Below are 26,833 nucleotides of genomic sequence, written 5' to 3' on the forward strand. Positions count from 1 at the left end.
TGTTGTTTTTGATGTTGTTTAGTTGTTAAGTCATGTCTGACTTTTGAAACCCCATGGGCTGTGCCCACCAGGCTCTTCTGTCCATGGAATTTCCCAGGCAAGAATATTGGACTGGGTTGCCATTTATTTCTCCAGGGGACCTTCCAGACCCAGAGATCAAATCTGAGTTCTTCTGTATTGGCAGGTGGTTTCTTTACCACTGAACCACCAGGGAAGTCCACACTTTCTGTATTTAATTTACTTTTTATGTGCATTTACCTTTTATATTTCATATAACCTCTGAAAACTCCACTCCACAGCTGTAAAAAAAATAAATAAATAAATGGCAGTGAAACAAAAAAGTACAGTCTTGGTATTATTATGAAAATAGTTGTGATATCCCTAAGCCATTGAAGTGGTCTCAAACTATGTTATATGGATAGGGTTTATGGCTTTACTGTAGAGATTAGTTAAATATCAAAAGCAAGACTCTTGGTATCCACCCCATTTTCCAGACCAAACTCTTGTCTCTGTACTCCTGTTATTCACAGGTGATACACTATCTAAGTGACATCTCCTAGTCACTGCTCTCTAGGGTTAGGGTTAGGGTTAGGGTTAGGCACCCAGGCTGGTGCCTTTCTGAGTTATTCGCACCATGAGACTCAGATGATTCTGCATATCCCACCACCTGTGTAGCAATGGCTGCTTTTCTCTAATGCCACTATAATCTGAGCTATTGTTACATGAGAGGAACAATTTGGAAACCCAAACAACCCATTATTTACTAATAAACACATATCTGGAATTCAAATTTTTGAAATTGTTAGATTGACCATTGACTGTTTTATTATGCTGCATAGACATAAACAGAAATAAAACCATGAGTTTTATTTTCAAAAATGGTTCAGTTTGTCTAAGACTATGGGCCTTTTTTTCTGTTAAAGGGTTGTGTGTTTAGACTATACTGAGTTTGGGGGTAAATTTGTGAAATAAGTGCTCCGTAAAGCAAATATGGCTCCTGTGATAGGAAAAATCACTGTTTCACATGCTAAAGTCTGCAATGGCAGCAGGGAATTGTTTGTTTTTATTTTAAATTTAGATTTAAATTATTTATCTAATTTATCTAAAATTATTTATCTAAGTTTATCTAAATCTAATTTATCTAAATTATTTATCTAATTTATCTAAAATTAAATTAAACAATTTAATTTTATTTTTAATTTAGATTTTATTTTATTTCTGATCCTAAGGGAAGCTTTGCTCTGTATTAGCTTATGTGTCTGAAGTTGAAGATGTCTAAGAATACCAAAAAAGGAAGTTTCCTTTAGATAAAACTTGATGAATGCCATCATATGAAATTAATTTAGCTAAGTCTTGAATAAGTGTGTTAGTGTTAGTTGCTCAGTCATGCCCGACTCTTTGCAACCCCACGGACTGCAGCCCACCAGGCTCCTCGGTCCATGAGATTTTTCCAGGCAAGAATACTGGAGTGGGTCACCATTTCCTTCTCCAGGGGATCTTCCCAACTCAGTGATCAAACCCGGGTCCTCTGCACTGCAGGCAGATTCTTTACCAACTGAGCTACAAGGGAAGCCCCACTTAGACATAATGACTCTTCTTTTTAAAAAATGTTGTTTAGTTAGTTATTTGACTCCGTTCATGGAATTCTCTTAGCAAGAATACTGGAGTGGGATGCCATTTCCTTCTCTAGGGGATCTTCCTGACCCAGGAATGGAAACCGTGTTTCTTACATCTTCTGCTTTCGTAGGTGGATTCTTTACCACTAGTACCAACTGGGAATCCCTTAAGTTATAAAAATTGCTATAATTTTCATTCGGAAACCAATCCCCGCTCCCCAAAAAAAAGAAACCAATCCCTTACATTCTACTCCCTGCATTGATGATTTATGAACTTTCAATATTTACGGTCAATTTCTTAAAACTCAGAAACAAAAAATAATTTAGCACAGACTAAATTTGAGAAGTTTATGCACAGTCTTTATCTCAAGCAAAGAGAAGTCACAGTATTGGAAAGAAATTAAGTTAGTTCTAAAGTAGGAAATTAAATTTTTTTATCTCAAGTTCTTCAGGAAAATGATGAAGTCTTTAACTCCTCTCTTAAAGAAAGAAAAGTGAGCAAATCCACAAAATGTTTCATAAATTTTTACTGAATCCATGACATCTATCTTTAAACTTTGAAAGATTTTATGGATCTCAGATAGTTTAAGAAAATTTACAAATGAAAACACATGAATTTTAATTAAATGGAAATAAGTAGCTGTTCTAATTTGATAAATGTTTCAGTCTTTTACAGTTAATGATTGTTATCTATTCTTGTAGCCAAAGCTGAAAATACCAAAAACTATTACTCAGACAACTCTCATGCATGCTGTTTTTTGAATTAAAATTTTGACAGGTTCACAATGAGGCTTTCTGACTCATGTCTTCTCAATGCCAAAACTCAAAGACAAATTCACTTTGTCAAAAAGCAGTCAAATCATATCACTAAGATTAAAAAAAAATAAACTTTGGGTGAATTTATCCAATCTTATGAGGCATCAGCTGAGCCATTACTACAGTGCTGATGAAAGTTTGAATGATTATGAGTTTTGTGATTTTTTTTTTTCAAGAGAAGCTATTCATAAGAGATATAATGAAAGCCATATATGTATTTTTCAATATTCTAGTAGTCACATTAAAAATAAAAGGAAGCTCGTGATAGTAATTTAATATTATAATTATATAGTTTTATATAATATTATAATTACAGTACAATTCATTCCTCATCAACACAGGTTTGATTTTTTTTTAAATAAAGTTTGAATTTTTTTGGTCATCTATAACTTTTATAAAACAATAAATGAAACATTCTAGATGGTCTATTTTTAGTTTGAAAAACTATTCAATTACTTAAGTTTATATTTTTCAACATTTTATAAATGATACAAAAAATATACTTACCCCTGAGAACATATTAGACACCTCAGCTTTAAGCTGAACATAATGGACCATCTGGAGTAGGAAATGACAGCCCACTCCAGAGCGCTTGCCTGGGAAATCCCATCCATAGAGGAGCCTGGTGGGCTACAGTCCATGGGGATGCAAAAGAGTTGGACATGACTTAGTGACTGAACAACAAAAACAACTAGACCATCAATGGTTTTTGACTCCAAGAGAAATAATTAGTAGCATTGTATTCAATACATTGGCATAATACAATTAAGTGCATTGTATGGTTTTAACTCAAGGGTCAGAAGATTAATGTGCTGTGTCCTTGAGGATTTTGTGAGAGTGTTCACCAGTTCAGTTCAGTCACCCAGTCGTGTCCAACTCTTTGCGACCCCATGAATTGCAGCACGCCAGGTCTCCCTGTCCATCACCAACTCCCGGAGTTTACTCAAACTCATGGCTATTGAGTCAGTGATGCCATCCAGCCATGTCATACTTTGTCATCCCCTTCTCCTCCTGCCCACAGTCCCTCCCAGTATCAGGGTCTTTTCCAATGAATCAACACTTCGCATGAAGTGGCCAAAGTATTGGAGTTTCAGCTTCAGCATCAGTCCTTCCAATGAACATCCAGGACTGATCTCTTTAGGATGGACTGGTTGGATCTCCTTGCAGTCCAAGGGGCTCTCAAGAGTCTTCTCCAACACCACAGTTCAAAAGCATCAATTCTTCAGTGCTCAGCTTTCTTCACAGTCCAACTCTCACATTCATACATGACCCCTGGAAAAACCACAGCCTTGACTAGACGGACCTTTGTTGGCAAAGTAATGTCTCTGCTTTTTATAATGCTGTCTAGGTTGGTCATAACTTTCCTTCCAAGGAGTAAGCGTCTTTTAATTTCATGGCTGCAGTCACCATCTGCAGTGAGTTTGGAGCCCAAAAAACTAAAGTCTGACATGGTTTCCACTGTTTCCCCATCTATTTGCCATGACGTGATGGGACCAGAAGACATGATCTTAGTTTTCTGAATGTTGAGCTTCAAGCCAACTTTTTCACTCTCCTCTTTCACTTTCATCAAGAGGCTTTTTAGTTCCTCTTCTCTTTCTGCCATAAGGGTGGTGTCATCTGAGGCATATCTGAGGTTATTGATATTTCTCCCGGCAATCTTGATTCCAGCGAGTGCTTTTTCCAGCCCAGCATTTCTCATGATGTACTCTGCATATAAGTTAAATAAGCAGGGTGACAATATACAGCCTTGACGTACTCCTTTTCCTATTTGGAACCAGTCTATTGTATCACGTCCATTTCTAACTGTTGCTTCCTGACCTGCATACAGGTTTCTCAACAGGCAGGTCAGGTGGTCTGGTATTCCCATCAGAATTTTTCCACAGTTTATTGTGATCCACACAGTCAAGGGCTTTGGCATAGTCAACAAAGCAGAAATAGATGTTTTCCTGGGACGCTCTTGCTTGTTTGATGATCCAGTGGATGTTGGCAATTTGATCTCTGGTTCCTCTGCCTTATTCTAAATCCAGCTTCAACATCTGGAAGTTCACGGTTCACATATTGCTGAAGCCTGGCTTGGAGAATTTTGAGCATTACTTTACTAGCGTGTGAGATGAGTGGAATTGTGTGGTAGTTTGAGCATTCTTTGGGATTGCCTTTCTTTGGGACTGGAATGAAAACTGACCTTTTCCAGTCCTGTGACCACTGCTGAGTTTTCCAAATGTGCTGCCATATTGAGAGCGGCACTTTCACAGCATTATCTTTCAGGATTTGAAATAGCTCAACTGGAATTCCATCACCTCCACTAGCTTTGTTTGTAGCGATGCTTTCTAAGTCCCACTTGACTTCACATTCCAGGATGTCTGGCTCTAGGTGAGTGATTACACCATCGTGGTTATCTGGGTCGTGAAGATCTTTTATATACAGTTCTTCTGTGTATTCTTGCCACTTCTTCTTAATATCTTCTGCTTCTGTTATGTCCATACCATTTCTGCCCTAGATCAAACCAATCTTTGCATGAAATGTTCCCTTGTTATCTCTATTTTTCTTGAAGAGCTCTCTATTATTTCCCATTCTGTTGTTTTCTTCTAATTCTTTGCCTTGATCTCTGAGGAAGGCTTTCATATCTCTCCTTGCTATTCTTTGGAACTCTGCATTCAAATGGGAATATCTTTCCTTTTCTCCTTTAATTTCACTTCTCTTCTTTATCAGCTGTTTGTAAGCCCTCCTCAAACAACCATTTTGCCTTTTTGAGTTTCTTTTCCATGGGGATGGTCTTGATCCCTGTCTCCTGTACAATATCATGAACCTCCATCCATAGTTCATCAGGACCTCTGGCTATCAGATCTGGTCCCTTAAAACTATTTCTCACTTCTACTGTATATTCATAAGGGGTTTGATTTAGGTCATACCTCAATGGTGTGGTGGTTTTCCCTGCTTTCTTCAATTTAAGTCTGAATTTGGCAATAAGGAGTTCATGATCTGAGCCACAGTGAGCTCTAGGTCTTGTTTTTGCTGACTGTATAAAGCTTCTCCACCTTTGGCTGCAAATAATATAATCAATCTGATTTCAGTGTTGACCATCTGGTGATGTCCATGTGTAGTATCTTCTCTTGTGTTGTTGGAAGAGGGTGTTTGCTATGACCAGTGTGTTCTCTTGGCAAAACTCCATTAGCCTTTGCCATGCTTCATTCCAAGGCCAAATTTGTCTGTTCCTCTAGGTGTTTCTTGACTTCCTACTTTTGCATTCCAGTCTGCTATAGTGAAAAGGAAATCTTTTTCAGGTGTTAGTTCTAAAAGGTCTTGTAGGTCTTCATAGAACCGTTCAACTTCAGCTTCTTCGGCATTACTGGTTGGGCATAGGCTTGGATAACCAGGATATTGAATGGTTTTCCTTGGAAATGAACAGAGATCATTCTGTCATTTTTGAGATTGCATTCAAGTACCACATTTCGGAATCTTTTGTTAACTATGATGGCTACTCCATTTCTTCTAAGGGATTCCTGCCCACAGTAGTAGATACAATGGTCATCTGAGTTACATTCACCCATTTCAGTCCATTTTAGTTCTCTGATTCCTAGAATGTCAACAATCACCCTTGCCATCTCCTGTTTGACCACTTCTAATTTGCCTTGATTCATGGACCTAACATTCCAGGTTCCTATGCAATATTGCTCTTTACAGCATCGGATCTTGCTTCTATCACCAGTCATAACCACAACTGGGTATTGTTTTTGCTTTGGCTCCATCTCTTCATTCTTTCTGGAGTTATTTCTCCACTGATCTCCAGTAGCATATTGGGCACCTACCAAGCTGGGGAGTTCCTCTTTCAGTGTTGTATCATTTTGCCTTCTCATACTGTTCATGGGGTTCTCAAGGCAAGAATACTGAAGTGGTTTGCCATTCCCTTCTCCAGTGGACCACATTCTGTCCGACCTCTCCACCGTGACCCGACCGTCTTGGGTGGCCCCACACAGCATGGCTTAGTTTCATTGAGTCAGACAGGACTGTGGTCCTGTGATCAGATTGGCTAGTTTTCTGTGATTACGGTTTTAGTTTGTCTGCCTTCTGATGCTCTCTCGCAACGCCTACCGTCTTACTTGGGTTTCTCTTACCTTGGACGTGGGGTATCTCTTCAGGCTGCTCCAGCAAAGCACAGCTGCTGCTCCTTACCTCGGATGAGGGGTATCTTCTCAGGGCCGCCCCTCCTGACCTTGAACGTGGAGTAGCTCCTCTCGGCCCTCCTGTGCCTGCACAGCAGCCGCTCCTTGGAGGTGGGGTAGCTCCTCTCGGCCTCCGCCCCTGACCTTGGGCGTGGGGAAGCTCCTCTAGGCCGCTGCTCCTGGGCTCGCTCTCGGTCGCTACCCCTGACCTTGGGCGTGGGGTAGCTCCTCACTGCCACGCTTCTGCGCCGTCCGCCGTAGCTGGCGCTCTTTTGCACGGTTTTCAAGGTACAGTTAGTCCTAAATATTCACAGGTTCTCATTCATGGATTCAGTCAAAGGAAGATCTCGACTTCCATCTATGGCTAGTTGAATCCACCGATGAGAGACCTGTGGATACTGAGGGTTGATTGTTAATCCAAAATATCATTTTTTCAACATGTAACCAATATAAAATAAATGTCCATTTTACATATTTTCAAACTAAATCTTTGTCATCTAATATTTATTTCGTACTCACAGCCTATGTCAATTTTGACTAGATATATTTCAAGTGTTCAGTACCCACATCTGACTAGTGGCTACTAGATAGATAATGAGAGACTAGAGACTGATCTAAGGGAATCATAATGCTTTTCTACATTTTGTAAAAATTTAGAATGTACATTTGTTGCTGTTCAGTTGCTCAATCCTATCCAACCCTTTGTGACCCCATGGACTGCAGCACACCAGGCTTCCCTGTCCTTCACTATCTGCCAGAGTTTGTTCAAACTCATGTCCATTGAGAAGATTATGACATCCAACCGTCTCATCCTCTGTCATCCTCCATTCCTTCTGTCCTCAATCTTTCCCAGCATCAGGGACTTTTCCAGTGAGTTGGCTCTATGTATCAGGTGGCCAAAGGATTGGAGCTTCAGCTTTAGCATCCAGTGAATACTCAGGGTTGATTTTCTTTAGGATTTACTGGTTTGATTCCCTTGATGTCCAAGGGACTCTCGAGAGTCTTTTGCAGTACCATAATTTGAAAGCAACAATTCTTCAGCCCTCAGCCTTCTTTATGGTCCAGCTCACACATCCATACATGATTACTGGAAAAACCATAACTTTGACTATACAAACCTTTGTCAGCAAAGTGATATCTTAGCCTTTTAATACACTTTCTAGGTTTGTCATAGCTTTTCTTTCAAAGAACAAGCATCTTTTAATTTCATGTCTGCAGTCACTGTCCTCAGTGGTTTTGGAGCTCAAGAAAATACAGTCTGTCACTATTTCCATTGTTTTCCCATCTATATGTCGTGAAGTGATGGGACTGGCTGCCATGATTTTAGTTTTTTGAATGTTGGGTTTTAAGCCAGCTTTTACACTCTCCTCTTTCACATTCATCAAGAGGCACACCAGTTCCCCTTCACTTTCTGACATTAGAGTGTTGTCATATGCATGTCTGAGGTTGTTGATATTTCTCCTGGCAGTCTTGATTCCAGCTTGTGCTTCATCCAGACTGGCATTTCACATGACATATTCTGCATATAAGTTAAATATGCAGGGTGACAATATACAGCCTTGACATACTCATTTCTCAGTTTTGAACCAGTCACTTGTTCCATATCCAGTTCTAACTATTTCTTCTTGACCTACATACAGGTTTCTCAGGAATCAGATGGTATTCCCATCTCTTGAAGAATTTTCCACAGTTTGTTGTGATCCATAGAGTCAAAGACTTTACCCTAGTCAATGAAGCAGAAGTAGATGTTTTTCTGTAATCCCCTTGCTTCCTCTATGATAAAACAGATGTTGGCAATTTAATCTCTGGTTCTTCTCTCTTTTCTAAATGCAGATTGTATATCTGAAAGTTCTTGGTTCACATATTATTGAAGCCTAGCTTGAAGTAGTTTGTAGTTTGAGCATTACTTTGCTAGCATGTGAAATGAGTGAAATTGTATGGTAGTTAGAACATTCTTTACCATTGCACTTCTTTGGGTTTGGAATGAAAACTGACCTTTTCCAGTCTAGTAGCCACTGCTGAATTTTCCAAATTTGCTGACCTATTGAGTGTAGCACTTTAACAGCACCATCTTTCAGGATTTGAAATAGATCAGCTAGAATTCCATCACCCCCACTAACTTTGTTCATAGTAATGCTTCCTAAAGTAGGACTTGACTTCACACTCCAGGATGTCTGGCTCTAGGATGTCACACCAGGATGTCACACCTTCGTGACTGTGGCTCAGATCATGAACTTCTTATTGCAAAATTATATATCTTATAATAAAATGAATATAAACTTTACACTAATGGTCTGCTGCTGCTGCTGCTGCTAAGCCGCTTCAGTCGTGTCCGACTCTGTGGGACCCCAGAGATGGCAGCCCACCAGGCTCCCCCGTCCCTGGGATTCTCCAGGCAAGAACACTGGAGTGGGTGCCATTTCCTTCTCCAATGCATGAAAGTGAAAAGTGAAAGTGAAGTCGCTCAGTCATTTCCGGCTCCTCATGGACTACAGACAACCAGGATCCTCCATGCATGGGATTTTCCAGGCAAGAGTACTGGAGTAGGTTGCCATTGCCTTCTCCAGCTAATGGTCTGACTAGTAGCCTATTACAAAATCACAAAATTTTATATGCTCTGACTGTACTGTGCTTAGTCTCTCAGTCATGTCCAACCTTTTGCAACCCCATGGACTCTACACAACCAGGCTCCTCTGTCCATGGGGTTCTCCAAGCAAGAGTACTAAAGTGTGTTGTCATCCCCTCCTCCAGGGGAACTTCCCGACCCAGGAATCAAATCCCGGTCTCCCACATTGCAAATGGATTCTTTACCATCTGAGCCACCAAGGAATCCTTGACTAATATGCTCTGACTAGTAGCCTATTAAAAATCACAAAATAATATATGATATTCTAAATCATAACATATCTGTTTTCACATTCAAGGTTGTATAATTTGAAAAAAGCATATGTAAAATAAATGTTATATGATTTTTAATATATCTATAATATTTAGGAAAAGTGTCTTCATTAAGATAATCAAAAACTTGTACACACTATTTCCATATAATTTAACCATTATTTCAAGCAATTCATTGTTTTTTTTATTTGACTTAGTGTAATTAATATTGCTGTGGTCTGTGTTTTTTAACAATTATTGTAAAGTAGCCCTAGTAAGCTGAACATGTGAAGTATACTCAATAGAACTGAATATTTTGATCCTTGATCACTCATTTGTGCTATAAATTGGAAAACAAGAGAACTCAAGTCATAAAAATAAGACGAAGAAGGTTGATATACTCTACCAACTTGTGATCCTTGTAGGATAACTAATTTTGATGTGTATCTTTGGTATTTATCGGTTTAACACTTTATCTTTTGTATGTATTTACCTCTAGAACATCTCCATAGATGTAGTGGTAATTTTTTATTAAATAGGAATGGCATGAAGGGAGGAAACAAAGAGTAGGGAAAGATGTTGGTTAAATAAAAATAGTGTGAACAAAATAATAAAATGAATAAGAACTGAAAACATAACTTGTGTAAGAAAACTTAAGTAATAGTTCTTGCCCTAAGGATTGTCCAATCCTGTTTAAAATACAAATATTTGGGTTTGAAAGAATGTACTTAAATAGTTCTTCAGAATAAAATACACAAATGCTATTGAATTTTAGTCTTTCATTTGTTGCTTGTGCATGTATTATTTATTTTTTTACTTAAATATCATTAGGGAATTTTAATTGATTCCAACTTCTTAGGTGAGAAAATTAAAGCTCAAATTAAAAAAAAAAAAAAAACCCTCATGAAGTCTAGAAAACTACTTAAATAAGATCAAAGATAGAGAGCATACAAATTGAACTTTTAAAAAAGCTTTTAACATGTAATATATTCAATCATGGGAGAAAATATGGGGTTTTTTTGTTGTTAAATTTTAGAGCAAAATCTCAAACTTATACTTTCTCCAAAATATAACTGAAGTCTAGCCTTATGCTAATTATTCTATACTACCTACAGTTCCATCGGAAATGCTATACAGAGTTAAAACTTGATAGTATTCAAACTGCATAACCTCCTTCAGGAAGAGAAAATTTCAAGTCACTAATTGTGCCTCCAACAATTTTAAAAGAATTTCTGACCTGAGAATGGAGGATCAATAATGTGGAGGCAGAAAAGATAACTCAGGGCATTGAAAATATGTGGAGAGGATAGAACACAGTCTCTTCTACAGCTACCAATTTCAGAAGCCAAACAACTTCTTCAGTTCTGAGTTTAAACCAGTTTCCATCCCCCCCCCCCACCTTTTTTTAATAAACTTTATTTTTGGTGTGATTTTGGGATCCAGGAAAGCTCAGCAGTGAATAAAAAGAGTTTCCAAGTTCTTCATCTCCTCAACATGAACAGCCTCTCCCACTATCAGCAGGCCTGACCAGAGTGGTACAATTTATATTAACACATCATAATCATTCAAAATCTATAGTTAAAAATATGATTCAATCTTGATGCTTCTTCTATGGGTTTTGACAAGAGTGTGTTTACATATATCCATCATTACAGTATCATGAAGAGTATTTTCACTGCTATAACAACCCTCCATGATTCATTCATTGATCCTCCTACCCCCTTTACCCAACATCCAGCAATCACTAATCTTTTAGTGTCCTCATCAGTTCAGTTCAGTCACTCAGTCATGTCCAACTCTTTGTGATCCCATGGACTGCAGCACGCCACGCTGTCCCTGTCCATCAACCACTCCTGGAGTTTACCTAAACTCATGTCCATTGAGTGGGTGATGCCATCCAACAATCTCATCCTCTGTTGTCCCCTTCTCCTTCTGCCTTCAAACTTTCCCAGCATTAGGGTCTTTTCCAATGAGTTGGTTCTTCACATCAGGTGGCCAAAGTATTGGAGTTTCAACTTCAATATCAAGTCCTTCCAACTAATATTCAGGACTGATTTCCTTTAGGATGGACTGGTTGGATCTCCTTGCAGGGACTCTCAAGAGTCTTTTCCAACACCACAGTTCAAAAGTAGCAATTCTTTGGCACTCAGCTTTCTTTATAGTCCAACTCTCATATCCATACATGACTACTGGGAAAACCATATCTTTGACTAGACAGACCTTTGTTGGTCAAGTAATGTCTCTGTTTTTTATATGCTGTTTAGGTTGATCATAGCTTTTCTTCCAAGGAGCAAACATCTTTTAATTTCATGGCTGGTGTCACCATCTGCAGTGATTTTGGAGCCCAAGAAAATAAAGTCTGTCCCTGTTTCCATTGTTTCCACATCTACATGCAACGAAGTGATGGGACCTTAGTTTTCTGAATGTTGACTTTTAAGCCAACTTTTTCACTTCCCTCTTTCACTTTCATCAAGAGGCTCTTTAGTTCTTCTTCACCTTGTGACGTAAGTGTGGTGTCATCTGTGTATCTGAGGCTATTGATATTTCCCCCAGCAATCTCGATTCCACTTGTGCTTCATCCAGCCTGGCATTTTGCATGACGTACACTGCATATAAGTTAAATAAGCTGGGTGACAATATACAGCCTTGCATGCTCCTTTCCTGATTTGGAACCAGTTTGTAGTTCCATGAACAGTTCTAACTGTTGCTTCTTGACCTGCATACAGATTTCTCAGGAGGTAGGTCAGGTGGTCTGGTATTCATCTCTCTAAGAATTTTCCACAGTTGGTTGTGATCCACACAGGCAAAGGCTTTGGCATAGTTCAATAAAGCAAAAGTAGATGTTTTTCTGGCAGAGAAGGCAATGGCAGCCCACTCCAGTGTTCTTGCCTGGAGAATCCCAGGGACGGGGGAGCCTGGTGGGCTACCATCTCTGGGGTCGCACAGAGTCAGACATGACTGAAGCGACTTAGCAGCAGTAGCAGCAGATGCTTTTCTGGAACTCTCTTGCTTTTTTGATGATCCAACAGATGTTGACAATTTGATCTCTGGTTCCTCTGCCTTTTCTAAATACAGCTTGAACATCTGGAACTTCATGGTTCACATACTACTGAAGCCTGGCTTGGAGAATAGTTTTGCCTTTTTCAAAATATCATATAGTTAGAATCATACAGTATGTAGCCTTTTCAGATTGGCTTCTTTCATTTAGTAATAAGCATTTAAGTTCTATGTCTTTTCATGGCTTGATCATTCATTACTTTTTAGTGTTAAAAACATTCAGTTGTTTGGATGTACCATGGTTTATTTATCTATTCACCTACTGAAGGGGCATCTTGGGTGCACTCAAGTTTTGGTAGTTAAGAACAAAGTATTATAAATATCTGTGTTTAGATTCTTATGTGGAAGTTAGTTTTCAACTACATTTTTGAGTTGCATGCTAAATGTATGTTTAGTTTTATAAGAAACTGTTAAACCATCTTCCTAAAGGACTGTTCCATTTTGCACCCCCACTAACAATGAATGAGGGTTTTTATTTTTCCCCAACTCTTCCGCATTTGGTAATGTCAGTGTTTTAGATTCTAGCCACTCTATTTGGTATATAGTGGTATCATTGTTTAATTGCAATTTCTTAATGATACAATGTAGAGCATCTTTTCGTATACTCATTTGCTATCTCTATATCTTCTTCCAGGTCCAGATCCTTAGCCTATTTTTAATGGAATTGTTTGTTTTCTTAGTATTGAGTTTTAAGAATTCTTCTTGCATTTTTTATAATGATGGTCCTTTATCAGCTATGTTTTTGGAAAATATTTTCTCCTAGTCTGTGGCTTGTTTTCTCATTTCCTTAACATTGTCTTTTGAGAGCAGAAATTTTACATTTTAAAGAAGCCCAGTTTATCCAGTTTTTCTTTGATGGATCATGCCTTTGGTGTTGTAGCTAAGAAGTCATCACTATACCCAAGGCTTTCTCATAGCTTAATATCTAGGATTTTGGCAATTTTGCATTTTACATTTAGGTGTATAATCCATTTTGCATCAATTTTTGTGAATGGTGTAAGGTCTGTGTCTAGATTTATTATTTTGCATGTGAATGTCCAACTGTCCCAGTACCATTTGTTTAAAAGACTATTTTTTCCATTGTATTGACTTTATTCCTTTTACAAAAATTAGTTGATTATATTCACTTGGGTCTATTTCTGGGCTTTCTATTCTATTCCACTATTCTGTTTATGTTTTTACCACTAGCACACTGTTTTGATGACTGCAACTTTATTGTAAGTCTTGAAGTGAGGTATTGTCAATCTACCAAATTTGTTCTTTTCAATATGGTTTTAGATATTCTGGGCGTTAGCCTAATTTTTAAGCTGAGTCTTTGTATTTAAAGTGTTCTATTTTTATTTTTGTAGATGAAGCAAGGTTTAGTCTTTGTTTTTACCCATTCTGAACCTCTCAAACTGGTATATTTAGACAATTTTCAATTAAAGTGTTTATTAGTCAAATTGGACTGTGTTGTGTGTTAGTCACTCAGTCATGTCTGACTCTGCTACCCCATGAACTGTAGCCGGCCAGGCTCCTCTGTCCATGGAATGCTCCAGGAAAGAATATTGGAGTGTGTTGCCATTCCCTTCTCAAGGGAATCTTAGTATTTACAATATTTGTATCTTTTTTCTAGTTGCTATCTCTGTTTCTTTCTTCCCCTTGCTTTTTTTCCCCAAAAACTCTTATGTTAACTGAAAGCTTTCTGTGATTCTTTTATCTTCTCACATAGCAAATTAATTAAAATTCTTTAAAGTAATTGTGTTTCTCCTAGAGTCTTATATACATATAAAACAGGTGTAAATTCACTTTCTTTTTTTTTTTTTTAGATTTTTTTTTTCTGGATGTGGACTGTTTTTAAAATCTATATTAAATTTGCTGTACTATTGCTTCTATTTTATGCTTTGGTTTTTTTGTTCATGAGTCATGTGGGAGCTTAGCTCCCTGACCAGGGATTTAATCCATATTCCTGCATTGGAGCATGAAGTCTTAACCACTGGACTGCCAGAGAAGTCCCTGCAAATTCACTTTCAAATCACAATTTATCGGTAGTTGAATGGTATATTAGTATATTTTTGGTATCTCACTTCTGTGCCTTATGACAGTGATGTCATTCACTTGACTTATCCATGTGATAGTCACCAATGCATTCCTACTATTATTACCTTAAACTGTTATCTGTTATTTTAATTGAGACTATATCATGTATATATACATTGTATGAAAATGTATACATTTTATATGTAGATGGTGATAATATAACCACTATATTAATTATAAAAAACTTTCAGTTCAGTTCAGTTCAGTCGCTCAGTTGTGTCAGACTCTTTGTGACCCCATGAACCACAGCATGCCAGGACTCCCTGTCCATCACCAACTCCCGGAGTTTACCCAAACTCATGTCCATCGAGTCGGTGATGCCATTCAGCCATCTCATCCTCTGTCATCCCCTTCTCCTCCTGCCCCCAATCCCTCCCAGCATCAGGGTCTTTTCCAATGAGTCAACTCTTCTCATGAGGTGGCCAAAGTATTGGAGTTTCAGCTTCAGCATCAGTCCTTCCAATGAGCACCCAGGACTGATCTCCTTTAGGATGGACTGGTTGGATCTCCTTGCAGTCCAAGGGACTCTCGAAAGTTTTCTCCAACATCACAGTTCAAAAGCATCAATTCTTCGGCGCTCAGCTTTCTTCACAGTCCAACTCTCACATCCATACATGACCACTGGAAAAACCACAGCCTTGACTAGATGGACCTTTGTTGGCAAAATAATGTCTCTGCTTTTTTTTTTTTATTTTTTTTTTTAATTTTTATTATTATTATTTTTTTTTCCAGTGGGTTTTGTCATACATTGATATGAATCAGCCATGGATTTACATGTATTCCCAATCCCGATACCCCCTCCCACCTCCCTCTCCACCCGATTCCTCTGGGTCTTCCCAGTGCACCAGGCTGGAGCACTTGTCTCGTGCATCCCACCTGGGCTGGTGATCTGTTTCACCATAGATAGTATACATGCTGTTCTTTTGAAATATCCCACCCTCACATTCTCCCACAAAGTTCAAAAGTCTGTTCTGTATTTCTGTGTCTCTTTTTCTGTTCTGCATATAGGGTTATCGTTATCACCTTTCTAAATTCCATATACATGTGTCAGTATGCTGTAATGTTCTTTATCTTTCTGGCTTACTTCACTCTGTATAAGGGGCTCCAGCTTCATCCATCTCATTAGGACTGGTTCAAATGAATTCTTTTTCATGGCTGAGTAATATTCCATGGTGTATATGTACCACAGCTTCCTTATCCATTCATCTGCTGATGGGCATCTAGGTTGCTTCCATGTCCTGGCTATTATAAACAGTGCTGCGATGAACATTGGGGTGCACGTGTCTCTTTCAGATCTGGTTTCCTCAGTGTGTATGCCCAGAAGTGGGATTGCTGGGTCATATGGCAGTTCTATTTCCAGTTTTTTAAGAAATCTCCACACTGTTTTCCATAGCGGCTGTACTAGTTTGCATTCCCACCAACAGTGTAAGAGGGTTCCCTTTTATCCACACCCTCTCCAGCATTTATTGCTTGTAGACTTTTGGATAGCAGCCATCCTGACTGGCGTGTAATGGTACCTCATTGTGGTTTTGATTTGCATTTCTCTAATAATGAGTGATGTTGAGCATCTTTTCATGTGTTTGTTAGCCATCTGTATGTCTTCTTTGGAGAAATGTCTGTTTAGTTCTTTGGCCCATTTTTTTGATTGGGTCATTTATTTTTCTGGAATTGAGCTTCAGGAGTTGCTTGTATATTTTTGAGATTAATCCTTTGTCTGTTTCTGCATTTGCTATTATTTTCTCCCAATCTGAGGGCTGTCTTTTCACCTTACTTATAGTTTCCTTTGTAGTGCAAAAGCTTTTAAGTTTCATTAGGTCCCATTTGTTTAGTTTTGCTTTTATTTTCAATATTCTGGGAGGTGGGTCATAGAGGATCTTGCTGTGATTTATGTTGGAGAGTGTTTTGCCTATGTTCTCCTCTAGGAGTTTTATAGTTTCTGGTCTTACATTTAGATCTTTAATCCATTTTGAGTTTATTTTTGTGTATGGTGTTAGAAAGTGTTCTAGTGTCATTCTTTTACAAGTGGTTGACCAGTTTTCCCAGCACCACTTGTTAAAGAGGTTGTCTTTTTTCCATTGTATATCCTTGCCTCCTTTGTCAAAGATAAGGTGTCCATAGGTTCGTGGATTTATCTCTGGGCTTTCTATTCTGTTCCATTGATCTGTATTTCTGTCTTTGTGCCAGTACCATACTGTCTTGATGACTGTGGCTTTGTAGTAGAGTCTGAAGTCAGGCAGGTTGATTCCTCCAGTTCCATTCTTCTTTCTCAAGATTACTTTGGCTATTCGAGGTTTTTTGTATTTCCATACAAATTGTGAAATTCTTTGTTCTAGTTCTGTGTAAAATACCATTGGTAGCTTGATAGGGATTGCATTGAATCTATAGACTGCTTTGGGTAGAATAGCCATTTTGACAATATTAATTCTTCCAATCCACGAACACGGTATGTTTCTCCATCTGTTTGTGTCCTCTTTGATTTCTTTCATCAGTGTTTTATAGTTTTCTATGTATAGGTCCTTTGTTTCTTTAGGTAGATATACTCCTAAGTATTTTATTCTTTTTGTTGCAATGGTGAATGGTATTGTTTCCTTAATTTCTCTTTCTGTTTTTTCATTGTTAGTATATAGGAATGCAAGGGATTTCTGTGTGTTAATTTTATATCCTGCAACTTTACTATATTCATTGATTAGCTCTAGTAATTTTCTGGTAGAGTCTTTAGGGTTTTCTATGTAGAGGATCATGTCATCTGCAAACAGTGAGAGTTTTACTTCTTCTTTTCCTATCTGGATTCCTTTTACTTCTTTTTCTGCTCTGATTGCTGTGGCCAGAACTTCCAACACTATGTTGAATAGTAGTGGTGAGAGTGGGCACCCTTGTCTTGTTCCTGATTTCAGGGGAAATGCCTTCAATTTTTCACCATTGAGGGTGATGCTTGCTGTGGGTTTGTCATATATAGCTTTTATTATGTTGAGGTATGTTCCTTCTATTCCTGCTTTTTGGAGAGTTTTAATCATAAATGAGTGTTGAATTTTGTCAAAGGCTTTCTCTGCATCTATTGAGATAATCATATGGTTTTTATCTTTCAATTTGTTAATGTGGTGTATTACATTGATTGATTTGCGGATATTAAAGAATCCTTGCATTCCTGGGATAAAGCCCACTTGGTCATGGTGTATGATTTTTTTAATATGTTGTTGGATTCTGTTTGCTAGAATTTTGTTAAGGATTTTTGCATCTATGCTCATCAGTGATATTGGCCTGTAGTTTTCTTTTTTTGTGGCATCTTTGTCTGGTTTTGGAATTAGGGTGATGGTGGCCTCATAGAATGAGTTTGGAAGCTTACCTTCTTCTGCAATTTTCTGGAAGAGTTTGAGTAAGATAGGTGTTAGCTCTTCTCTAAATTTTTGGTAGAATTCAGCTGTGAAGCCATCTGGTCCTGGGCTTTTGTTTGCTGGAAGATTTTTGATGACAGTTTCGATTTCCTTGCTTGTGATGGGTCTGTTAAGATCTTCTATTTCTTCCTGGTTCAGTTTTGGAACGTTATACTTTTCTAAGAATTTGTCCATTTCATCCAAGTTGTCCATTTTATTGGCATAGAGCTGCTGGTAGTAGTCTCTTATGATCCTTTGTATTTCAGTGTTGTCTGTTGTGATCTCTCCATTTTCATTTCTAATTTTGTTAATTTGGTTCTTCTCTCTTTGTTTCTTAATGAGTCTTGCTAATGGTTTGTCAATTTTGTTTATTTTTTCAAAAAACCAGCTTTTAGCTTTGTTGATTTTTGCTATGGTCTCTTTAGTTTCTTTTGCATTTATTTCTGCCCTGATTTTTAAGATTTCTTTCCTTCTGCTAACCCTGGGGTTCTTCATTTCTTCCTTCTCTAATTGCTTTAGGTGTAGAGTTAGGTTATTTAATTGGTTTTTTTCCTGTTTCTTGATGTAAGCCTGTAATGCTATGAACCTTCCCCTTAGCACTGCTTTTACAGTGTCCCATAGGTTTTGGGTTGTTGTGTTTTCATTTTCATTCATTTCTATGCATATTTTGATTTCTTTTTTGATTTCTTCTATGATTTGTTGGTTATTCAGAAGCATGTTATTTAGCCTCCATATGTTTGAAGTTTTAACAATTTTTTCCCTGTATTTGAGATCTAATCTTACTGCTCTGTGGTCAGAAAAGATGACTGGAATGATTTCAATTTTTTTGAATTTTCCAAGACCAGATTTATGGCCCAGGATGTGATCTATTCTGGAGAATGTTCCGTGTGCACTTGAGAAAAAGGTGAAGTTGACTGTTTTGGAGTGAAATGTCCTATAGATATCAATTAGGTCTAGCTGGTCCATTGTGTCATTTAAGGTTTGTGTTTCCTTGTTAATTTTCTGTTTAGTTGATCTATCCATAGTTGTGAGTGGGGTATTAAAGTCTCCCACTATTATTGTGTTACTATTAATTTCCTCTTTCATACTCGTTAGCGTTTGCCGTACATATTGCGGTGCTCCTATGTTGGGTGCATATATATTTATAATTGTTATATCTTCTTTTTTGATTGATCCTTTGATCATTATGTAGTGTCCTTCTTTGTCTCTTTTCACTTCCTTTATTTGAAAGTCTATTTTATCTGATATGAGTATTGCGACTCCTGCTTTCTTTTGGTCTCCATTTGCATGAAATATTTTTTTCCAGCCCTTCACTTTTAGTCTGTATGTGTCTCTTGTTTTGAGGTGGGTCTCTTGTAGACAGCATATATAGGGGTCTTGTTTTTGTATCCATTCAGCCAATCTTTGTCTTTTGGTTGGGGCATTCAACCCATTTACATTTAGGGTAATTATTGATAGGTGTGGTCCTGTTGCCATTTACTTTGTTGTTTTGGGTTCACGTTTATACAATCTTTCTGCATTTCCAGTCTAGAAAAGATCCTTTAGCATTTGTTGAAGAGCTGGTTTGGTGGTGCTGAATTCTCTCAGCTTTTGCTTATCTGTAAAGCTTTTGAATTCTCCTTCATATCTGTATGAGATCCTTGCTGGATACAGTAATCTAGGTTGTAGGTTATTTTCTTTCATTACTTTCAGTATGTCCTGCCATTCCCTTCTGGCCTGGAGGGTTTCTATTGATAGATCAGCTGTTATGCTATCTAGGTTGGCCATAACTTTTCTTCCAAGGAGTAAGCGTCTTTTAATTTCGTGGATGCAATCACCATCTGCAGTGATTTTGGAGCCCCCCAAAATAACGTCTGACACTGTTTCCACTGTTTCCCCATCTATTTCCCATGAAGTGATGGGACCAGATGCCATGATCTTAGTTTTCTGAATGTTGAGCTTTAAGCCAACTTTTTCACTCTCCTCTTTCACTTTCATCAAGAGGCTTTTTAGTTCCTCTTCACTTTCTGTGTCGCGGCTGTGACGGACCATGCAGAAGCGCGGCCAAGAGAAGCTACCCCTCATCCAAGGTCAGGGGCAGCGGCTGAGAGGAGCAACCCCACGTCCAAGGAGTGGCGGCTGGGCCTCGCAGGAGGTCAGAGAGGAGCTACTCCATGTTCAAGGTCAGGAGGGGTGACCTCAGCCAAGGTAAGGAGCAGCGGCTGTGCTTTGCTGGAGCAGCCGTGAAGAGATAGCCCACGTCCAAGGTAAGAGAAACACAAGTAAGACGGTAGGTGTTGCAAGAGGGCACCAGAGGGCAGACACACTAAAACCATAATCACAGAAAACTAGCCAATCTGATCACAGGACCACAGTCTTGTCTAAGTCAATGAAACTAAGCCATGTCTTGTGGGGCCACCCAAGATGGTCGGGTCATGGTGGAGAGGTCTGACAGAATATGGTCCACTGGAGAAGGGAATGGCAAACCACTTCAGTATTCTTACCTTAAGAACCCCATGAACAGTATGAGAAGGCAAAATGATAAGATACTGAAAGAGGAACTCCTCAGGTTGGTAGGTGCCCAATATGCTACTGGAGATCAGTGGAGAAATAACTCCAGAAAGAATGAAGAGATGGAGCCAAAGCAAAAACAATACGCAGTTGTGGATGTGACTGGTAATAAAAGCAAGATCCGATGCTGTAAAGAGCAATATTGCATAGGAACCTGGAATGTTAGGTCCATGAATCAAGGCAAATTGGAAGTGGTCAAACAGAAGATGGCACGAGTGAACATCAAAATTCTAGGAATCAGCGAACTAAAAGATCCTTTACTTTTATTTATTCCTTCTCCAGTGCTCTTATTTTTCCTATATAGACCTAGGCATCTTTTCTATATACTCTTCCCTTTTTTTTTTCTGAAAACTTCTTTTAACATTTCTTGAAGGGTGTCCTAGATATACATTGTCTTAATTTATTTGTTTCTGAAACTATTTATATACCCTGTATTTTGAAGGATAATTTCACTGGATATAGGAGTCTAGGTTGATAAAATGTTCTTTCAACACTTTTAATATGTCACTCTATTGTCCTTTGTTGACAATTTCTGGCTAGATGTCTACTGTAATTCTTGCTCTTGTTCCAATAAGATAACATACTTTCCCCCTTTTATTCTTCCATAGCTTTGTATTTGTCTTCAGTTTTTTTCATTTTAAATATATAATATGGCTAGATGTGGTATTTTTGGTAATTTATCCTGCTTTGAATTCTCTAAGCTTCCTGTATTGTGATTTTGTGTCTGTCATTAACCTTAAAGTATTCTTGGCTATCTTTATTTCTAATGTTTTCTGCATCATTGTACTTTCTTCTTCTTCTAATATCCAATTATGTATCCTAACACCGTTTGAAATAGTCTTTGTGTTTTGAGATACTTTGCTCTATTTTCCTTCAGTTTGAGAGGTATCTGTTTACCTCAGTCAAGCTCAACAATTCTTTCATTGGTCTTGTTTAGTTTATTGGTAAGTCAATCAGAAATATTCTTTGTTTCCATTATCATTTATTGATGTCTTGGATTTTCATTTTATTTGTTTTCTTAGATTTTACATTTCTCATCTTATATTACTTAACTTTTCTTTCATGTTCCTACTTTTTTTCATTAGAAACCTGAACCTATTAATCTTAGTTATTTTATCTTGTTTCCTGATATTTCCAGTCAGTCTGGGTCGTATCTGAGTCTGGATTAGATGCTTGCACTATCTCTTCAGACAACAATTATTCCTGCCTTTCACAAACCTTGTGATTTTGTTGTTGTTGGAAGCTTACTATGATGTATTCAGAAATAGGAAATGTGGAAAATAGGTTTTTATTGTGAGATTTTATGTACATGTGGATACTTATTGGGCTATGCTCAGTACTTTCTCTAATGTAAATTCCAGAGGCTTCATATTCCTCTAATATCTTTATTTGTACCCCTCTGTTATCTTTAAGGGGCTTCCCTGGTGGCTTAGATGGTGAAGAATCTGCCTGCACTGAGGGAGACCTGGGCTCGACACCTGGGTTGGGAATATCCCTGACCCCCTGGAGAAGGGAATGGCTACCTACTCCGGCATTCTTGCCTGGAGAATTCCATGGACAGAGAAGCATGGCAAGTTATCTTTAAACTTCCCTATGATCTCCTCATTAGTAGAGTCTTTGCCTCAGTATTCCTTCTGCTGTAATACACAGTTACTACACGATAGTGTTAAGGAGTGAAGAAAGGGAAGCAACCTGTCATCTTATGATTGTTGTTGTTCAGTAGCTAAGTCATGTACAACTCTTTGTGATCCCATGGGCAGTAGCATACCAGGCCTCCCTGTCCCTCACTATCTCCTGGAGTTTGCCCAATTTCATGTCCATTGAATGGGTGATGCCATCCAACCATATCATCCTCCGCTGCTCTCTTATTCTTTTGCCTTCAATCTTTCCTAGCATCAGGATCTTTTCCAATGAGTTGGCTCTTTGCATTAGGTGGCCAAAGTATCCTATGATTAGATCTTATAATTAGATCTCATTATTTAATGGTGAATAGCCTTCTGTTCTAAAAAACACTTTAGTTACACTTCGGATGATTAATTTTCTTCTCCCTCTCCCAGACCTATTAGATGATTTTTTTTGGATCATCACTTTGAGAATTTGATGGTTTCCTTGAGGCAAAATCCCCAATATTGTGGGGAACCCCTAAGACTGTAGTTCCCAGAAATTTCTCTCTTCAACTAGTTATCACTCAGCCTCTAGTAATCTTCAAAATTACCATTTAACTGTAACCACCTGCTTACTGCTCCTGTGGCTTCTACTCCAAGCACAGCTGTGACTCTCTAGATTCACTTATGTCTCCTGATTTGGAGATGGCAGGTTTCCCTGTGTCTTCAGTTCAAGAAGATGGGTTTGAGAATATTTACTGAATTTTAGCTTGTTCAGCTTCTTCTTACTATAACGATGAGAAGGATGAAATCCAAACACTTTGATTGTCGTAGCTGAAGCCATAACTCCCCCTCTCTCTCTCTAAATAACACTTTTGTGGCAAATCACAAAAGAATTCTCTTATTCACATGTGTTACTCCTTCCTATCACCTCCTTACATTTGCAAGCTTTCAGTAACATGATTGCACACTTCTCAGGTTATCTGGTGTTAAGTTTAATGCTTCAAAGGTGTGTTGGAAAAGTGTTTATGGGTGTAAGGGACATATATGTAAGAGATTGAGAATACCTACATATAGGGATCGTCTAAGGTCTTGGGAGTTTTGATGTTACTCAAATAGATGTAAACTGTTCTTTTAACAAGAACAATAAATCAAGCATGATATATGCTGAACATTGATTTGAAAAACTCACAGTGAGATACTTCCTGTGTTACACTGATCCTCTCTTCAGAGTAGATTCAGTTTGCATAAGAGTCTGTCTGGTCTTCTGAAACAGAAGCATATAATCTTAATATATACTAACTTTTGGCTCAGGTCTACATGTACCCATTTTTACACATACTACTTTACCTGAGAATGAGTAATTTTTACATTTCAGACATAATACATGAATTCTCACCAACACTCTGTAGAGCTATAAGTTTCTGTGCCTTAACATATTATTAGGCACAAGATATACACATCATTTGGAAGAGATCATCCCACCTCAGTGTGGCCCTGGCAATTTGATCTTAAAAGAAATTGAAGCTCCTATACAGCTCAAGAATTTCAATTTCATCTTTGTAATCATCATGTTGTTAAAAAAATTTAGCAACCTCATTTTGAGAATGTAATCTCTCTGCTGATGAGATAAAATGTCATGAGTAGAACAAGTTCAAATAAAACTCAAAGTTATATATTCAATGGTTTCTACCAAAATCATTCTTTAAAACAAGCATATTCTTGAAAATTGCCAAGGAATTTAAGAATTTCAGCTGCTTCATAATCACTATACCATGGTCAGCTTTACCAAGCATTTTTTATGTGATTGGCTAAAATTTTGCTAAGATTACTTAGCCCATTTTAAAAACAGGAATATTTAAAATCCTAGATGCATTGGGTAAGAGCCAAGGCTTTCTCTAGCTTTTATTTTTTTTAAACATTAAAGATATAATTAGAGACAGACTTTATGAAAGGTGGACTACTGAATAACATAAATCATCAATGTCTGATATAACTGATGCAAGCATGAAAAAATGGGTAATAAAATATGGCATTTTTTTCTTTTTAGATAAATAAATTTGAATATACAGTATTCTAAGCATAAAGGAATAAACTAAAACACTAAGTGTGTGTATCTCTCTGTGCATGTGTGCATGTGTGTGTGTGTGTGTGTGTGTGTGTGTGTGTGCACTTGTATCCTTGGGTCTACGTGTCTGTGTGTGTCTTCATTTGTCTCTTTAGGTTTCTGTACAATCTGGTGTAGGGAAAGACATGTTAACAATTTTCTCTCTGGATCTCAAAAGCGAAACTTAATGGCAAGAACTAATAGAAAGTCAAATTGTTTTCTTGGAAAGATGTATCTTATATAAACAAACACATTTTTTTTGGCAGATACATGAGAGTATAGTTTTTATCCTCTGAAAAAAAGAAAACAAAAACATCTGCATATTTAAGAGCTTTCTTTGCAGAACATTTAAAAATATATACCATTTCCTCCTACCCTACTCTCATTATTCAGTTCAGTTCAGTCACTCAGTGATGTCTGACTCTTTGCGACCCCATGGACTGCAGCACACCAGGCCTCCATGTTCATCACCAACCCCTGGAGATTTCAAACTCAAGTCCATCGAGTTGGTGATGCCATCCAACCCTATCATCCTCTGTCATCCCCTTCTCTCTCTTACCTTCAATCTTTCCCAGGATCAGGGTCTTTTCCAGTGAGTCACTTCGCATCAGGTGGCCAAAGTGTTGGAATTTCAGCTTCAGCATCAGTTCCTGCAATGAATATTTGGGATTGATTTCCTTTAGGATGAACTGATTGGATCTCCTTGAAGGGACTCTCAAGAGTCTTCTTCAACACCACAGTTCAAAAGCAGCAATTCTTTGGCATTCATAGTCCAACTGTCATATCCATACATGACTATTGGAAAAAACATATCTTTGACTAGACGGACCTTTGTTGGCAAAGCAGTGTCTCTGCTTTACAATACACTGTCTAGGTTGGTCATAACTTTTCTTCCAAGGAGCAAGCATCTTTGAATTTCATGGCTGTAGTTACCATCTGCAGTGATTTTGGAGACCAAAAAAAAAAAAAAAAAAAAAAATAGAGTCTGTCCTTGTTCCCATTGTTTCCGCATCTATTTGCCATGAAGTGATGGGACCAGGTGCCATGATCTTAGGTTTCTGAATGTTGAGTTTTAAGCCAGCTTTTTCATGCTCCTGTTTTACTTTCATCAAGAGGCTCTTTAGTTCTTTATTGCTTTCTGGCATAAGGTTGGTGTCACCTGCATGTCTGAGGTTATTGATATTTCTCCCAGCAATCTTGATTCCAGCTTGTGCTTCATCCAGTCCAGCATTTCTCATGATGTACTCTGCATTTAAGTTAAATAAGCAGGGTGATAATATACAGCCTTGGCTTACTCCTTTCCTGATTTGGAACCAGTCTGTTTGTTCCATGATCAGTTCTAACTGTTGCTTCTTGACCCGCATACAGATTTCTCATGAGGTAAGTCAGGTGGTCTGGTATTCACATCTCTTTAAGAATTTTCCACAGTTTGCTGTGATACACACAGTCAAAGGCTTTGGTGTAGTCAATAAAGCAGAAATAGATGTTTTTCTGGAACCCCCTTGCTTTTTTGATGGTCCAATGGATATTGTCAATTTGATCTCTGGTTCCTCTGTCTTTTCTAAATCCAGCTTGAACACCTGGAAATTCATGTTGAAGCCTGTCGTGGAGAATTTTGAGCACTGCTTCACCAGTGTGTGAGATGAGTGCAATTGTGTGATAGTTTGAGCATTCTTTGGCATTATGTTTCTTTGGAATTGGAATGAAAACTGAACTTTTCCAGTTCTATGGCCACTGCTGAGTTTCCCAAATGTGCTGGTATATTTAGTGCAGCACTTTAACAGCATGATCTTTTAGAATTTGAAATAGCTCAACTGGAATTCCATCGCCTCCACTAACTTTGTTCATAGTGATGTTTCCTAAGGCTCACTTGACATCACATTCCAGGATGTCTGGTTTTAAGTCCATAACCATCATGGTTATTTAAGTCATGATTTTTTTTTTTTTTGTATTGTTCTTCTGTGTATTCTTGCCACCTCTTCTTAATATCTTCTGCTTCTGTTAGGTCCATATCATTTCTGTCCTTTACTGTGCCCATTTTCCATGAAATGTTCTCTTGGTATCTCTAATTTTCTTGAAGAGATCTCTAGTCTTTCCCATTCTATTGTTTTCCTCTATTTCTTTGCACTGATCTCTGAGGAAGGCTTTATCTCTCCTTGCTATTCTTTGGAACTCTGCATTCAAATGTATATATCTTTCTTTTTCTCCTTTGCCTTTAGCTTCTCTTCTTTTTATGGCTATTTGTAAGCCCTCCTCAGACAACCATTTTGCCTTTTCACATTTCTTTTTCTTGGGGATTGTCTTGATCACTGCCTCCTTTACAATGTCAGGAACTTCTGTCCATATTTCTTCAGGCACTCTGTCTATCAGATCTAATCCCTTTCATCTGTTTGTCACTTGCACTGTATAATCATAAGGGATTTGATTTAGGTCATACCTGAATGGTCTTTTCATACTGAAAAGAGTTGACTCATTTGAAAACACCCTGATGCTGGGAAAGATTGAAGGCGGGAGGAGAAGATGGTTGGATGGCATCACCGACTCAATGGGCATGAGTTTGAGTAAACTCCAGGAATTGGTGATGGACAGGGAGGCC

At 38.1% G+C, this 26,833-nt stretch overlaps 1 protein-coding gene across 1 annotated transcript in view; it reads right to left on the minus strand.

Annotated features, from left to right (window-relative positions):
• Positions 1-594: 594 nt before the first annotated feature.
• Positions 595-26,833, minus strand: part of LOC133070578 (endogenous retrovirus group K member 25 Env polyprotein-like) — a 41,794-nt gene continuing 15,555 nt past the window's right edge. Inside the window, exons 2-3 of the mRNA XM_061162979.1 lie at positions 6,737-6,892; positions 595-712 (exon numbers count right to left, since the gene is read on the minus strand). Coding sequence (XP_061018962.1) covers positions 595-712; positions 6,737-6,892 — 274 coding nt within the window. The remainder of the gene's footprint in view (positions 713-6,736; positions 6,893-26,833) is intronic.

The sequence above is a fragment of the Dama dama genome, chromosome 15, assembly GCF_033118175.1.
Source record: "Dama dama isolate Ldn47 chromosome 15, ASM3311817v1, whole genome shotgun sequence".
NCBI lineage: Eukaryota > Metazoa > Chordata > Mammalia > Artiodactyla > Cervidae > Dama > Dama dama.